This window comes from Eucyclogobius newberryi, unplaced genomic scaffold (assembly GCF_026437365.1).
Source record: "Eucyclogobius newberryi isolate DKJ021-1_F unplaced genomic scaffold, fEucNew1.0.hap1 SCAF_16, whole genome shotgun sequence".
NCBI classification, from domain to species: Eukaryota; Metazoa; Chordata; class Actinopteri; order Gobiiformes; family Gobiidae; genus Eucyclogobius; species Eucyclogobius newberryi.
In genome coordinates, this window is record NW_027315790.1 from 22,079,789 (window position 1) to 22,095,273 (window position 15,485).

Consider the following 15,485-nt stretch of genomic DNA (forward strand, 5'->3'; position numbering starts at 1 on the left):
CTTCTACTCTATACAATATATTAGTAGTAATACAAGACAGGCAGTGCATAAACCATGTACAAAAGTAGTCCCGCCCCGACCCGAAAAAGAGCCCTCATTTCTGTGGAATTGTCAGCCTCCACAGCCTCTGCAAACATTTAGAAACGTATGCTTTACACAGGGGTCAATATAACAAAATAAATCAGCAGAAAACAGCTTTGAGGGGCCACATCGAGAGCACTGTGAACCCACCCTCCAATATTAACACTATTGAGTCGGTTTTGCCTTTTCTCCCTGAAGATCCTCAAGTCTACATACAATAGTGGTACCCGCAGTTGTTACAAGCATTTTGTCTGTCCAAAAATATCATGCATTATTGCTGTTATTGTAAATGAACAAAACATATTGCCCCGAAATTTGCTTATATTGTAATCTCCCTATAAGAGGTTTTGGCAAAATATCCCTTACACAACTTACAATTGGCATAGATTCCATTATAGGCTATTGTAATTTTTTTTTTGCATGCAGTGGATTTGTAGATTTAAAGTGGCAGGTAAACAAACTTATAAATTAGTTTTAGTCAGTCATAACAAAGTGACAATGCTTTGGCTTATTTAAAATTCATAGAAAACATAAGCAAAATGAGCTACACAAAATAAGGTGCGAAAATCTGAAAATGTATAAAACATACAACACAAGTCTGTATCAATAATAAATAAATAAATAAATAAATAAACTCAACGTTGAATACTGAGGCAAACAGATTAAACTTGCAAAGGTTTGACCTTTTGAGGAGATATTTTTAATGCCTAATATTAACCTGTTTTTGCATTAAAAATACTGATATTCAAGGTGGATACTGGTGGCAGAAACAAATGAGATAATTTAAGATTTCCATTGGCTGCCACTGTGTTATGGTTGAAATGTCTACAGTTGGTTGTGTTCATGTCAATAGTAGACACAGGAAGCTAAAATGTGTGCTTTGTTTAACTTATCATTGTCCTCAAGTCCAAATTGTCGACTCCAATGTGTCGCATACAACATTATTTGTCCGTATAAAAGATTAAATATCAAAGTTTATCGAATCTCTTTGCAGGTTTTCATGCTTTGAACAGTTGCAATCTTCCTGTCACAAAAAGACAGAGTATGGGGACTTGTGCTTTTGAGTGTTTATCTTGTGGTCAAAAGAAAATGTCAAAACGTGGGCATAAATAGATCTTGGTGTCTTAAAAAAACGACAACTCAGATACGCTGTGCTTTTGTTATCTCCAAAAAGGGATGCATCTTATCGCAAAGCAGGTGACAATCTAATTCAGGCATCAGATGTTTTCAGTGAACTTCCAAGGAGCGGTTGATAGAAGAAAAAAAAGGAGCGGTTGATAGAAGAAAAAAAAAGCTTTAATCTATTTTCGTCTTTCTGTTGCTTCACCATCTTCGCTCGGATTCAAAGTTCCTGCATTTTTTCACAGGTTCCAGCCGCTATGGAGCCAATTGACTCTAATATAACACTGTCGATTTGGTCATTCACTGTGAGTGCTATCAGGAGAGAACGCACCTTTGAAACATGCAGATTCGTAATGCTTGTTTAGGTAACTTTTCAGGGCAAATGTCTTGTCGCATCGTTTGCACTTGTAATGCTTGAAGGCCGAGTGCGTTTGCATGTGGGCGCGAAGGTTCGATCTGTCGGCAAACGCTTTGCCACAATGGGCGCATCCGAACGGTTTCTCCCCTGTGTGCGATCTCATGTGCCCTTGAAGTAACCACGGACGACTAAACGCCTTCCCGCACACGTCGCATTTGTGCTTCAGGTCGTGCGTCAGCAAATGCATCGCCATCGCCGGCATGGACACGTACACCTTCCCACAAGTCGGGCACTTCTTCGCCATCTTGCTATCGATGCTTCTGTGCGTCTGCTTGTGCCGGCTGAGGTTTGACGAAGTCGCGTAGGTTTTCCCGCATTCGCTGCATGAGTGCCTTTGCGCCGCCCCTCTGACGCCCTCCGATTTTCGTCTCGAGCGGCCGTCCATGATGAAAAAGGCGTCGACCGTGTAACCTTTGCTAACCGCCGCGTCGCCGTTGATGTAGCCGCCGGCCGACGACGAGACTTCGGATCGGGGGCTGTCCGGTTGGTCCGAGTCCCCGTGGATGTCGCCATTGTAAGAGTCTTCTATGCGTCCGTAGATCAGGGCGGGATGTTCGGGGGACGGGACTTTGGTGATGACGGAGGAGTCGTCCACCACCACGTCGTCATAGTGAGATGGGCTGAGATAGCCATAGCCTGCAGAAAGAGCAGAGGGTCAGTTATCGATAAGGCAAATTGATTGGGAAACAGAAACGAAAGGTTAAATACTCAGCAACAGTAACTAAAGTAGAAGGATATGGATGATCAAGCTTTTGTTTATGTGTTTTTATCGATTTTTTTTCACTGTTCCAGCTTGGCATTTGTCTCACAGCGGCCCGATACGTCTCTTCAAACTTCTGAACAACAATACTGCTCAATTGTCTAGTTCTCAGTAGCTATCAAATATGATGTTCATTTTTAGCATTTGAAATATTGTGCTCAAACTATGATGATTATTACAAAGAACCATTTGTACCAATTCATTTTTTTGTTTCATTCTATTTTAAGATTTGCTTAATTGCTTCTTTCCTGATTTGAAGGACTTTTTGAGGACTTTTGCTCATTCAAAAGACATAACATTTTCATTTGACTTGTTTAATTGCTGTAACGACAGATGGCTTGAAACTAAGACTGCGCTTAATGAATTAATTGCGACAAATCAATTATTTAATTAATCATCAAGTAAGTTAGTAATCAGATCATTGTTAAAACACACCATGAGATGTTTTATGAGAAATACTCTCCACCAGGACATCTTCAAGCAGCTTCACTTTAGCTTTATCTATGTAAAATGTTGTAAAAAAATCTCAAATGGTTCATTATCTAAACAACAAATGATCTGTATTTGTTTGTAAAGGTGTTAAAGGCATTTGTAACGTGCCATAACGTTAATCAGAAGATGAGCCCTTTGTTAGTGGGATATAGCTTATACAACATCATAACCACTGGAATAACTTTGCTTCTTTCCTTGCTCTCCCAAAATGTCACAACCGTTTAAACCCGGCCCCATATTTCTGTGGCCACGTCACTCTTAATATACTTTAGGATTAAGTCCTTGTTCCAGCCTGAAGGATCTACTTGCCCCCAAAAAAACGCAAAGAGAAGCAGTTTCAAATGGACCTATGACACCTTGCCACTGTGGGAAACCTTTATTTTGTAACTTGAGGCTTTTTAGCACATTCACTCATCATTTGTGGCACCTTTTCTGACAGGTCGGCTCCATCTCACCTCAAGGCTTTGGTAGAACTTCCATATATAGAGCTATTCTATTACACTTCAATTTCATTATGAAACTTTCCCTTTCACCGTAATAATTGCTTTGAACTTTTTTGTTTACGCAGCTCCTCTTTCTCTCATCTCTCCTCTCAATTATTAGTTTCTATGTTATGATTTCTTTGTATTGTTTTATTGGCCTCCCACAGTCAACAGGCTCACAGACAATGGGAGAAGAGAGAAAAGGGGAGACACGCCGCTGCCTTGTGGATCTATGGCGATCAATAGCTCTCCATTTCAATTAGCACTCTACTAGCATTTATACACAGCCCGAGCAGGAGATACGGTTGCCTGTAATATAATTTCATGACGCAGTTCTGAGAAAGTTGGTCGATAATGCGCTGAGGACACGGTGGAGAGAGCAGGGCGTGGAGGGAGCAGACGGGGAGAAGAAGCAGGAAGAAGTTATGTTATGTATAGTTCGGGAGATTGCGGTTAGGCGAATTTGACGACGTGTCTAAGGCGCTCATACTAATTTAATGTTTGCAATTAAATTAAAGCAGAGCAGCGGCGGAGGAAGAGGGGAAATGAAGTCGGAGGTGGGGAGAGAAAAACAAGGCTAAGAAAAGCATGAATATTCAATTGTTGTTTTGCATAAAAGCTTGAAAAAGGCCAGGAGTGAAGTTTTGAAAAGGCCAGGTTTATATTTTGTCAGATTTTGTAATAATATGTAGCAGATGAACACTAAGGAACAACAAGTGGGAGAATTAAAGGTGCACTGTGTAACTTTACTGGTGTAGAGCTTTGTCTTGGATGTTTCACAGTGTGACATTAAGTTCATCTCTATTGCATTTATTCAACTACAGGTGTTTTATTGTTCCAAAACACCCTGACTTGGTTTGGTTCTGTCATCTTGTTGACAGAACCAAACCAAGTCAAATGAACATTCCAGGGAATCAAGTCTACTGCCCAGTGTCCAGATAACTACCTTTGAAACCTTTTTGTACCCTTCCTGGGAACACAATAACATCTCCCTGGAGACATTTAGCGTACCTACCACCAGAAAAGTTACATCGGAGATCTTTAATTATTCAAGGTGTGCAAGGTGACTGAGTGCGAGGCAAACTCAAAACAAGAAGGTCCCAGGTTTTATTCCTGAATGGTCCAACTTTAAAAAAAATAAAATAAAATAAATGAATAAACTTACCCATTATAATTTATGAATGGATGAATTTGTCTTCCAGTGCGTGCCTTGGTTTATAATGTTCCCTTCCTAAGGCTGAAAGCTAGAGAGAGAAACACTTAGCCTATCATAAAGGTCATATAATCAAAAACTTGGTCTTATTGTTGTGGGATTGATGGGTCAGCTGCAAGAGCTCATGCAGTAGACTGTTACTGCCTCGCTGCTCCACTGAAACACACAGGAAATTATTCCTGCTGTTGCCATCAAACTGCTCAACTTCTGCTGTAACGTTTTCTGCACAGTCCTTCCTTTGTGCATCATCATAATGCTATGAAATTGTACATACATATGCAAATATGTTGTGGTGGTACAATATTTTTATACAGTAAGCTATCATGTATGATGCTATGATATTTTCACTGGGGGCTTCGTGAAAATAAATATGTGTTGTTGTTTTTTTGGTTTCTTTACTTTATTTTGATAGCTTTGTTTCTTCTGCTGGTCGGCTGTATGTATGTAATTTCCCCTTGGGGATGAATGAAAAGTCATTCTGATTCTGATTGTACTAAGACTTCGTTTCGGTTTAATTGTTGACATAAATGTTCTCTTTGTTACCAAACACTTAGGACTATAAATTGTGTCTTTTAATTGTGTATTTCTAACAGGCAGTTGCTCCTCATCTCGTTTTGTCAACACTAACTACATTCATTTACAAGCTCTCGAGGAGAGTGCTGATAGCTGCTGTAAACGCCCCTATAAATGCTTATTAAACATTTAAATACTCTGCTCCGGCGAGGCACGCACCGCCAATAATGACAAATCCACCACACAGCAACTGTGAAACTAAACAAACCCCATGAAAAATGCATTTGCTTTGTTTCAAACAGGTGAATTTGACAGCAGTGATCTATGGACACTTGTAGGTCATCCCCTGCATCTTCTTCTCTGTGTGTGTGTGTGTGTGTGTGTGTGTGTGTGTGTGTGTGTGTGTGTGTCTGTGTGGCTGTGCACTCGGCCGTAGAAGAGAGAGAGCAGCCTGGAAATGTGCCGACTTGACAGAAACGCTGCACCTCTTGTGTGTGTGTGTGTGTGTGTGTGTGTGTGTGTGTGTGTGTGTGTGTGTGTGTGTGTGTGTGTGTGTGTGTGTGAGTGAGTGAGTGAGTGTGAGCGTGTGTGTGTGCCAAATGTATGTGCGCAACAAGCCGCTTCAGTCAAACTCCTGTTAAATTTATAAGGACAGATCTGTGTCTAACCTCCGCGCATGCACCGCTTCTGTGCGTTTGCGTCCTGCTGGTCCTGCACTGGCGCTTTGCTGTTGAGGCGCCAGGGATTTTTTTTCTGCCTCTCGATAAATTTGACCTTGGCACAATGTGAACGCGACCGGGTTGTGTTTACATTGAGGTGACGCGATTACAGTGGCCACTAGAGGGCAACAGTGCGTCCAAATAAAGCTAAACAAACAACATGATGATGGAATTAGGGAAGATGCCAGTGCTAATATTTACAATTTAGTGGGTGTTTAGTTGAAGTGCGTGGATGGTGAACGATACGCGCATAAATTACTCTATGATCAGCACTCTAAATACAAGATAGCATCCATTATAGCCCATAAATATTGATTCGATTTTGCATATTTGAAGCATGTTGAGTCTTAGTTTAGCTGAGTGTTGGAAAAAAAAATCAATGAATTTTGATGTTGGTGGTGACTATTTTGAAGTAAACTTGAATTAATTCTTTGAAAATGGGTTGTATGTTTACTGTATAGCCTATTTAGAAGGTTTAACTTTCACTTTTAACTTAACTAAAGCATGTTGTCTTTTGCATTATTGGGGTATTTAATAGTTACAAAACAGAAAATAACTTGAATTTATTTTTCAGTGTTTAGTTGTCAAATATATGTTTGTCTTTGACTTACGTAATGTTGAGGTAGGCATTAAAATAAAGGCATTTTTAATGGATTCTTCTGAGGTTTCCCTTGGCCACTGGAGCATCAGCTTGTCCCTCATGCACTTACAAAATGCTTTTACAAATCAATGCCTCCAGTCAAGTGCCTACACTAAGAAACCAGTCATAGTTATTGTGTTTGATATAATGCAATGTTTGTGTTTTACACCAATAGCTCTGCCGTAACGAGCAGATTTTCAGCTATGACCACTCAGCATTTGGTTCACTTCCATTCAAAACTCCTCTCCGATGTCATCACTCCCATCTCCTCCTCCTACAGTGCATGGATCGATGCCGCGAACTGCTGAGCCATCACAAATCCACTCTGCCTTTAAGAAATAAAACCTGTTTGACCTCTAACCTGACACTGACGGGAAAACACGCTCATTTCATTACATTTACAGGAAAGGAATGTTACTTAACTGTTTTGCCAATGTGTTTAATACAGTTGTGACTGCAACTGGATTTCCCATTTGCTTTGATCTGTCTAATCTGTTCTATATTCATTGTATATCATCTGTAGAAGGAGAAATCTCAATGTGCCAGGCTCTATATGTGCCCTCAATGTAACCCAGCAAATCCCCTTTTCTTTCCAACTGCGTGAAATGCGTGAATAAAAGACTTTTCCCGGGGGCGTCATATATCCTATATCAGGTGCTGCTGACTAACCTTTATCGTGGCGATGGAAACGCAGACTTAGCTCCTCTCTCCGGCTGTGTCCGTATGAGCTCTCGAGTTCAGCCGCCGAGAAATCGTCCAGCTTGACTTTCTTGACCAAGAAAGACCGAGGCATGGTGGGATGGTGGCTGTAAACGCACGCACTACAGAGGCACGCTGCTTTGACGCTGAGAAATGTTTGATTTTTTTAACTGCTAAAGTCCCATGAAACAGATCGGAATGAAGGAAGACATAACTAGAAAAAGTCCCGATTTGAAAAGGTATTGCTAAGAATGATTTGAACTAAGCGTATTGTCCATGCACATCCAGAAAACCGGAGGAAATCTGATTTGAAGTGGACAGCTCCGTTCTTCAGCACCGGACAGCTCCCGAAGAAATTCCGATTAAAAACAGCGCAAATTCCGATTCAGACCAAAGTAACGCTGCCACTTTTAGGGCAAACGCAGGCGAAAGAGAAGTTAAATACTCAATTGGTGAACGGAAAAAGTCCCAAAGACGTGGATCAGCGCAATACAGTAAGTGCCATCACAGTCCCGTAAATGTTTTGCTCGAAGGAAGACGATGTGAGCGTGCGTCCTGTTTCTCCTCGTGTGTCTCGCACCTCGCGGCTCTCCTCCTCGTGCTTGTGTCTGTCTGACGCTCGAGATCAGCTGTTGCGGTTTTATAGGCCACACACGCCGCCGCGGAGAGAGAGGCGGGGAGGAAGTGCCTCATTTTATTCATCAGAAAAGAGAGCATCGTCTTGCGGGACCAACAGCGGCAGCAGCGACGCACGCCGATGGCCGGAGTGGAATGTATGGTTTGGTTGACGGGCACGCTCGCACTTCCTGGAGGGCTGTGTAAGTGCCTGCGCACATGTTACAAAGAGCAGCCATCAGACTGAATTAATACTGTGTAGGCTATGGTGAATAACAAGTGACAAAAATGGCAGAGGTGGAAACACAAACTTAAAATGTGTTTTCTTAAGTTAAAAGTCCAGTTACGGCATATCATGTACTTATAATTATCAATTTTAAGTACATTTTACACAAAACTTGATCAATTAAATGTAATATGCAATTCATATGTTTGCTCTGGACAATCATGGTCATGTAGTGCTGTTATGTGTGTTTGTTATAAAGAGGAGCAGAGACAGTGGTGAGGAAGTAGCAGGCAAGTGGGACTTGTCCTCTACTTTACAAGTAACTCAAAACTTGTCCTCATAACTTTAAAATGTAACACTTTACAATATGCTAGAATTGTACTCAATTACAAGCACAAGTACAGGTTTAAAAATCTACTTAAACAGCACAATCACCCAAAAAAAACTAACCTGAAAAATGTCAGAAACAAAATACAGAAAAGAGCCATTAAGTATTATAAAGGACATAGGGCTACCCGGAACCAATAGCTAAAAATGGTATGTATTCAAAATTAAGCTCTGATTCTCTGTTGTGCTAATTAAACCTTTGTTATTTAATATATTTATTATAGAGTACATTTTTTAAAAAATTAAAGTACATCTAAATCTAAAATACTTTAACGTCTAGGGGTGAGTTCACACTTGTTGTCATTTGGTTCTAAATCGAGCCCATGTCAGTCTCAATGTGGACATACGTGCTGTTTTAGTCCTTGTTTAGTCCTGATCCAGTTCAGGTTTAGTTTTGGGTGTATTTTGATGTGGTGATCACATTTTGAATTAACTCGTACAAGTAAAGATTTAAAAGGAAAAAATGTGTATTATCTTGCGAGTCCAGCAATATAAACACACCTAAAATATTTGGATTATAAGTGTTAATACCTCATGATGGTCACTTGCAGCAAACAGTTTTGTTACGCAGCACACTCCCTCGTGCCATCTCAGAGCACAGTGAGCCATCAAACCAACCATTCCAAAGCAACTTCTGGTGGCATTGAGCACAGGTCAATGCCTCCACAGCAAAGTCAGCCAATTGAGCAGCTTTTATGCAAATGAGCTATTGTCCCAGACCAATAGGACCTGTGTGTGTGCTTTCATCCATTGTGTTAGATGTCATGATGCTTCTGCTCATTGTTTTGTCTAAGAGGGACTGACTGTGTGGCAGAGTGGAGTCCATCCGAGTCTATGATTGTCCATTCAGAAGGACAGGGTTAGTGATGTAATGCTGTGACGCGATTGTTTATGTAAGGTCTATTCACGAGGTCCTTGGAGTTAGAACTATTTTTGCCCTTCGTTGATAAATCTTTGAGTGTCTTTCTGTTTTCCTAAGTGCACTGGAGTCTTCCCCTGCTCTTCTAGTGAATGTTACTGTTGCTCCCAGGCAGTGGTTTTAAAATTTACTGAAATGATGCTGCAGTTTTGAGTGTATTTTTGGGTGTAGTTAGACCTATAGATAAACATAAAAAAAAAACACTTTGGTTCCAGATACTGTTGCAAATAACAACATCTAACTAATGAATCGCTTTAAAGTAACAGTATATGGAACTTTCTTGAGACGGTATGTCACCATGATTCCACAGTTGTTGTCTTTCTTTTCATCTTCTTTGCTTCTCAAGACTTATCATTATCAGTATATCCTTGTGTTGTTTGCATATTTGTTTATAGTAAATATGATTTAATCTATAATAACAAATGCATGTTTAATTACAGAAAAGACGAGTATTGTGCATTTTCTTTAAAAGAGTGGCTGTGGTTATACATGCACATTCAAAATATTCTTATTAGCAGATTTTTGGAGTTGAAAGATTATTAAAATGATATGTAAACAGAAAAATAATCTGATTTCTTTCTGATCATGATCCCTCTGATTACTTGCGTCAGATTTCGCAGTTTGCACGTCACTTACAGAAACCAGACAATAATCAGGTTTAGGTGTGCATGTGAATGTAGCCACTGAAAATCATTGTAAATCATTCAAACAAAAAGTCTTTATTTAACATTTTAAGCAACAAGATTTGACAGTTCTTACACATTTAATTTTACATATGGCTCAGTAACTCAAGCAAACACAAGGTCAAAGCCACGAGCCGACGATGAGCGGACAGTGGGAGATGATTGCTCGATCGATGACACACCAGGAAGTAGCCATTCATTCCGCCACCACTGCCTCCGCTGCTCAAATTGTCCACTTTTCGGCGCCTCGTCCCACCAACCTTCCCCACTGCTGAGCTCAGCGAAATGAATCTGGACACGGCCAATCTGTGGGGACATGTGGAGAGACGATGCATCATTACCATAATAATAGAATGGCGGCATGCAGACAGGCAGAGCAGGTCCTTGTTGACTTTCCTTCCCCGTGTTTTTTTAAGAGCTATTTAAACGACAGGGTTTTAAATAAAGACAATTCAAATCAAAGGTTTTACATATAAAGAGACATGAGGATGAGAAGGTTTGTAAACAGAACATGATGGAGCAGGAAGGGGAGCAAACGCAGACGCAAGAGCAAATAGGAAACGTATTAAAGATAAGCAGAGGTCATCAGGGTTTAAGATCTGAGAGACAGAGTTTTGAGATAATGATTCAAATGGCCAAGCTATTTTCATTCATTTCCACGTTGAACTAAAATAGTTTCGTTGTGCAACACCAACAAATGACTTATTAAGGCTTTATTAATGGATGTTTGCAACTCCTTCTACACTGTAGGGATGACACCCGAGGAAAATATGGCCCCGTAGACATATGGACATAATGCAAATAACACAATTAAAATACAAACTCTTTGACAACAAAGCCAAACAAAGCTGTTTTTATGTGTTGTAGCCTTGTAACTTTAATGAATGCATGTGATTTACAGAGTGGTGACATCAAAGGATAAACTTACCCTTTTACCATAGTCGCATCTATTATTATAACAGATTTTTGAGCATTTACCCAAAAGGCTTGAAAGAAGACGGAGCGCACAGCTTTGTCATTTTGAAATGTCCCAAAATGAAGATGTATAGGCAAAATATACGTAAATCCACAGTCGCTGCTAGTGCGTATCCAACTCAACAGTCTTCGAGTAAACAGCAATTGTGTTTCGGCATCAGACAGCGGCCCCAAAAAATGCTGCTGCTGTTTTAACAAATTCCAAACAAACAAACAAAAACAACTTTATCAAACCTGTTATTTCCTTGCAAAAATAACCTATTGTTTCCCAGTAGCTGTGGAATCATAGACACATAGACATTGATCTCAAGTTGCTCTTCTGTTTGAATTTCAAAACCATCTGGCCACTTACTGTATATATATTCCTAAAATTAGCATACTTTAGTGTGAACATTATAGTTTTGAGTAAATGCTATAGTACGTGGTCGGTCATACTAAAATCCAGCCTAAACAAACCAAAACTGATGTGAAAACCATAATGTCTGTGTCATTAAGAGGCATATATGAGCCCGCATGTGTGCTATGAATATGTATGTTGTATGTATAAGACGTGACCTGGACATTAATATGTATTGGGCAGTAATGAAGCGAATGTCCTGCGTCAGATGGGGCCATTTTTTAACTAGTCACATGTGGCTCATTAGGCCCTGGAGCCACACAGCACCTGGGCCCCTCAGGAAGACTTGTGCACCCCAAGAATGACTTCATACGGGACATCCTGTCCTGGAGCGGGGCAGAGGTAACGAGAGAAAAGTGTAAGTGACTGATGTGAGGCGACAGGGTTCGAGTGCAGTTCAAAGGTTTGTAATGATCGTGTCCACAGGCAAGTCTTTAATGTCACTGTGCATTATGAGAGGATTTGGACAAAGTAGTTAGACTTGGTTTTGGACTTGATTTGGTTTGAGATGGTTTAGATCTCAATTTGTTTTTATAAGGCACTTTTCCAATATATTAAACCTGGATTAATAATGGCTATGATAATACTTACTAGATTTGATAAATATTCCTTATCCAGAAGCAACTTGGTCTATAATAGTCTTTAGGTTCAACTGTATTTGGTTTCAGCATTGTTGCATTTTCAAGGTCCTTCATTTAGTTGAACTTTTTAGTGTATTAGTCTTACATGCTTTTCCAGGTGCTCAAAGTCGCTTTACAATTCCGTGCATTCTTTATTCATTTGGCAATCGTAGCCACAGATTCCCTGGGGTAGACCGACAGAAATAAGGCTGCCAATCTATGCCACCGGCCCCTCCGACTACCACTAACACTCGAACCACATTCATACTACGCAAGGTGTTTGCTCTAAAACCACTGCTGTCTCATACGGCACCTGGTATTTCCAGCAGTCGCCGATCCAAGTCGCAATTGGTGACTTCTAAGATTAATTAGAGGTTTCTAGTATTCCTTGAATTTCATATTTAATAGTAACATGTTGTAGTGTTTTTCATAAAATATAAATGTTGGATTTGGGTCTAGTTTCATTCCCACATCTTCAAGTCCTTTAGCCCTTTGATAAGCCCTCTTTTTTTTCTTTGTCAGAAATTAGGGCTGAATTAATTTAACCATATTTCCATACATACACATTTGGAAATATACCCTTGACATCAAAATTGTTGCAAAATATGAGCAGACTTAACCTGATTCATTGTTGAATCAATTGTCTTTCATGTCAAGTGCCTATATCCAGACAGAATGATGTCAGACTCTTTAACTTTCACATTTGTTCACCAACACCACATTTTTACTTGAGACAGACCATTAAACAAACACATACATTGTCTGGTCTTGCACTTGGGAAATAATAGTTCAAATCCTTGCGACTGATGCAGAAAGTCTCTGTTTCTGATTTTTGTCTCATTTGCATTTTTAAAATAGCCTTGGTTTGCCACCGGTCCGTCTTGTGAATGCTTCCTCATCTCTCCCATAATGCATTTCTTCTTGTTACATTCCCAACGTAAAGCCATTTATCATTTTGTAACTACATTGACTACATCATAACTTGTAGTTATTAACCTCAGAAGACACTGGTTTTAAATTACATCAAATGAGCTGATTAACTCATTAGCTGTTTATACTTTGCTATGGGACCTATATATTTTAATTATTGGCTTTCTGGGTGTTCAAGTTAATTGCCTCCATCTATAATGCCTAAAACAGCAAATAAATGACAAGCCGAATCCTCCTTGTAAGGCTGTGAGTTTTCTATTACATAACATTGCAGGATTACATTGTAGACCAATAAGTGGGTATATATTGGACAAAGATTATCATTTTTATAATGTTAGAAAAGTGCTATGAAAAGTATGTCATACTTTTATTTCAAAGGCCTCTTCCCCAAAGAGTCATGTAATGCAAAAACTAGCATTGGTTTCTAGATTAATTGATCTTTCCAAAGACCATGCAAAAAAATCATTTAATTTCTTAAGAGTCAAAATTTTATATTTCCTTATAAAGAAGCAACATGGGCTATAATAGTCTTGTTGCACATTGAATTCTACAGATGTTTTCAGTGAATACTGTTCATCCCATTTTCATGACTCTCAAAATATGCAGTGTCTGTTTAACTCATTTAAGATCAAACTGATCCCTCCACCTATTAGTCTACTGAAGTGACTCTGACCCTAAGTAATCACAGTAGCCTAATTGTGTTTACTTAGGGTCAGAGGTAGTACTCTGCTACATTTACCGAAGTACATTAAATTTGTAAGAAAAATAGTTTGTCTCCTGTAGTTTCAAAACAATACTTTTACTCCAAAGCATGATATCTTCAAGTACCACAAAGACAGTCATACACATTTGTACCTTGTATCTTCTTGTACATTTAGCATCCTTACATAGGCGTGTGTATTTTTTCACTGTATAAACCGTGAGCCTCAGACGGACACGGGTTCACTTCATGAGTCATTAATTCACCCACAGAGGCTTATTAACCAGCTCGTCCGCACAGCTGCCTCACACCTGGTCCCTCCTCCTCCACCCCAAGACGCCCTTAAATGGACGTGTGCGTGTCCCACTCCGGTCAGACCAAATGCTTTTACTGTCCCGAGTGTACTGTCCCATCTGAGGCGCTGTCAGCCGCCCCGTGATCAAAACACTCATTAAGTAGACAGATTAGGTTCGAAACAGTGCGTCATAAATAGTGTCATCAACCGCACTAAAATACAGTAGATTTAGAGAGGCTGGATGGATGGATTAATTATAAGAGCAGGAAGAGAATAAGTACAATCCAAATGAGTGCAGTTTAGTGTAGAGCAGTGTTTCCCAACCAGGGTGCGATGGAATGAAATACAAACACTTGGAATGATTTCAGATTTAGAAAATAGCTGAAATTATAAAGTATTTTGAGTATAAAATGTACAGTTACGAATGTTATATTGGATGCTTTGGACACCAATGTGATCAAAACAAGAAAATGTGGGTGCAGTGTGTGAGACAAGTACATTATTGTGGTTGTTTTCCAGATATTACACTAAGAGCATCTGGAGTAACAGTAATGACCACTGTGTTTGTTCAAAAACTGATTCGCCATGCATTTTTCAGGTACAATATATAATTTATGTTGTTCTACGCTATGGCATTGAACTCTATCTGGCATTGATTTGGTTTTTCATTATGTCTTGAAAAACATGCATTCTTACTGTGATCAGGCTTGCCTCTCCACAGATCAGACCTGATTGAAATAGGCAGGAATACCTTCATGTTTGTGGGACATTGTCTCAAATTTTAGGATAACAATTAGATTCAAGCATTTAATAAGAAAGACCCTATTTATTTAAACGCGCACACAATTGAGTACAAAATGGATATGTGTAATGGCGTACTGTGGAACATTCCAGGAAATGCATTAACATCACCATAGACAAAAGCAGATGGACGAACCTCCAAAAAAGTTACATACAGTGCACCAAATGAATAGGTACAGCATATTGAATCATGCAACAACAATCCAGTGTCAACTTTGTCCTCTCCAGGCTCAAGATGTGGTAACAGCAGGAGGGGGAGTCCTCAGTTCGTTAAAAAACACAAACATTAAAAAAAAAAACTAAAGGACTTGCGACTGACCTTGGGTTGAAATTAAAAATGCATTAAATCTCTTCATCTCACAAACAATGAACTCACTGAGGCTGTTTTGCCAAGATCAGTCCTTTAATTTATCTGCTTATTGTTGTTGGATCTTGCTTTGCTTGTAAAACCTCTTCATAATATCTAAAAAAAATGCCAATAATACCGGAAGAGTTGAAAGACTTACATTTGACCTCCTTCTCTCTGCGTTTCTAAGCCTTTTCGAAGCAGGTTGGATTTCGCACATCAAACATAAGCAGCGTTTCAGATCTATTACCGTTATTACTTATCCGTCCCAGCCGTCTCACTGACCTTCACAAACAACCAAACGCACATTTCTCCATCTCTCCTCCGCCTCCTGCCACTCCGGACAATTTACCCTGCAATTTGCAAACATGAAAATGGTGTGTCGCGAGGTAGCTATTTGAACAGGTCCCAAATTTTTGTGCGACAACTCGGCGACGTGGGGGGAAAAGGCG

General features: G+C 39.7%; 1 protein-coding gene across 1 annotated transcript; it reads right to left on the bottom strand.

The window, feature by feature from the left end:
- Window positions 1-720: 720 nt before the first annotated feature.
- On the bottom strand, window positions 721-7,863 carry LOC140361957 (transcriptional repressor scratch 1-like). Its single transcript, XM_072447877.1, has 2 exons — window positions 7,110-7,863; window positions 721-2,257 (listed from the first exon to the last, which is right to left on the bottom strand). The coding sequence occupies exons 1-2, from the start codon at window positions 7,231-7,233 to the stop codon at window positions 1,500-1,502; spliced, it is 882 nt and encodes a 293-aa protein (XP_072303978.1). The 5' UTR covers window positions 7,234-7,863; the 3' UTR covers window positions 721-1,499.
- Between the last annotated feature and the right edge of the window lie 7,622 nt (window positions 7,864-15,485).

Coding starts and splice junctions, on each gene's coding strand:
- LOC140361957 (XM_072447877.1), bottom strand. CDS start 7,233: ATGCCTCGGTCTTTCTTGGTCAAGAAAGTCAAGCTGGACGATTTCTCG. Junction 2,258..7,109: donor TTTCCATCGCCACGATAAAG/GTTAGTCAGCAG, acceptor CTCTTTCTGCAG/GCTATGGCTATCTCAGCCCA.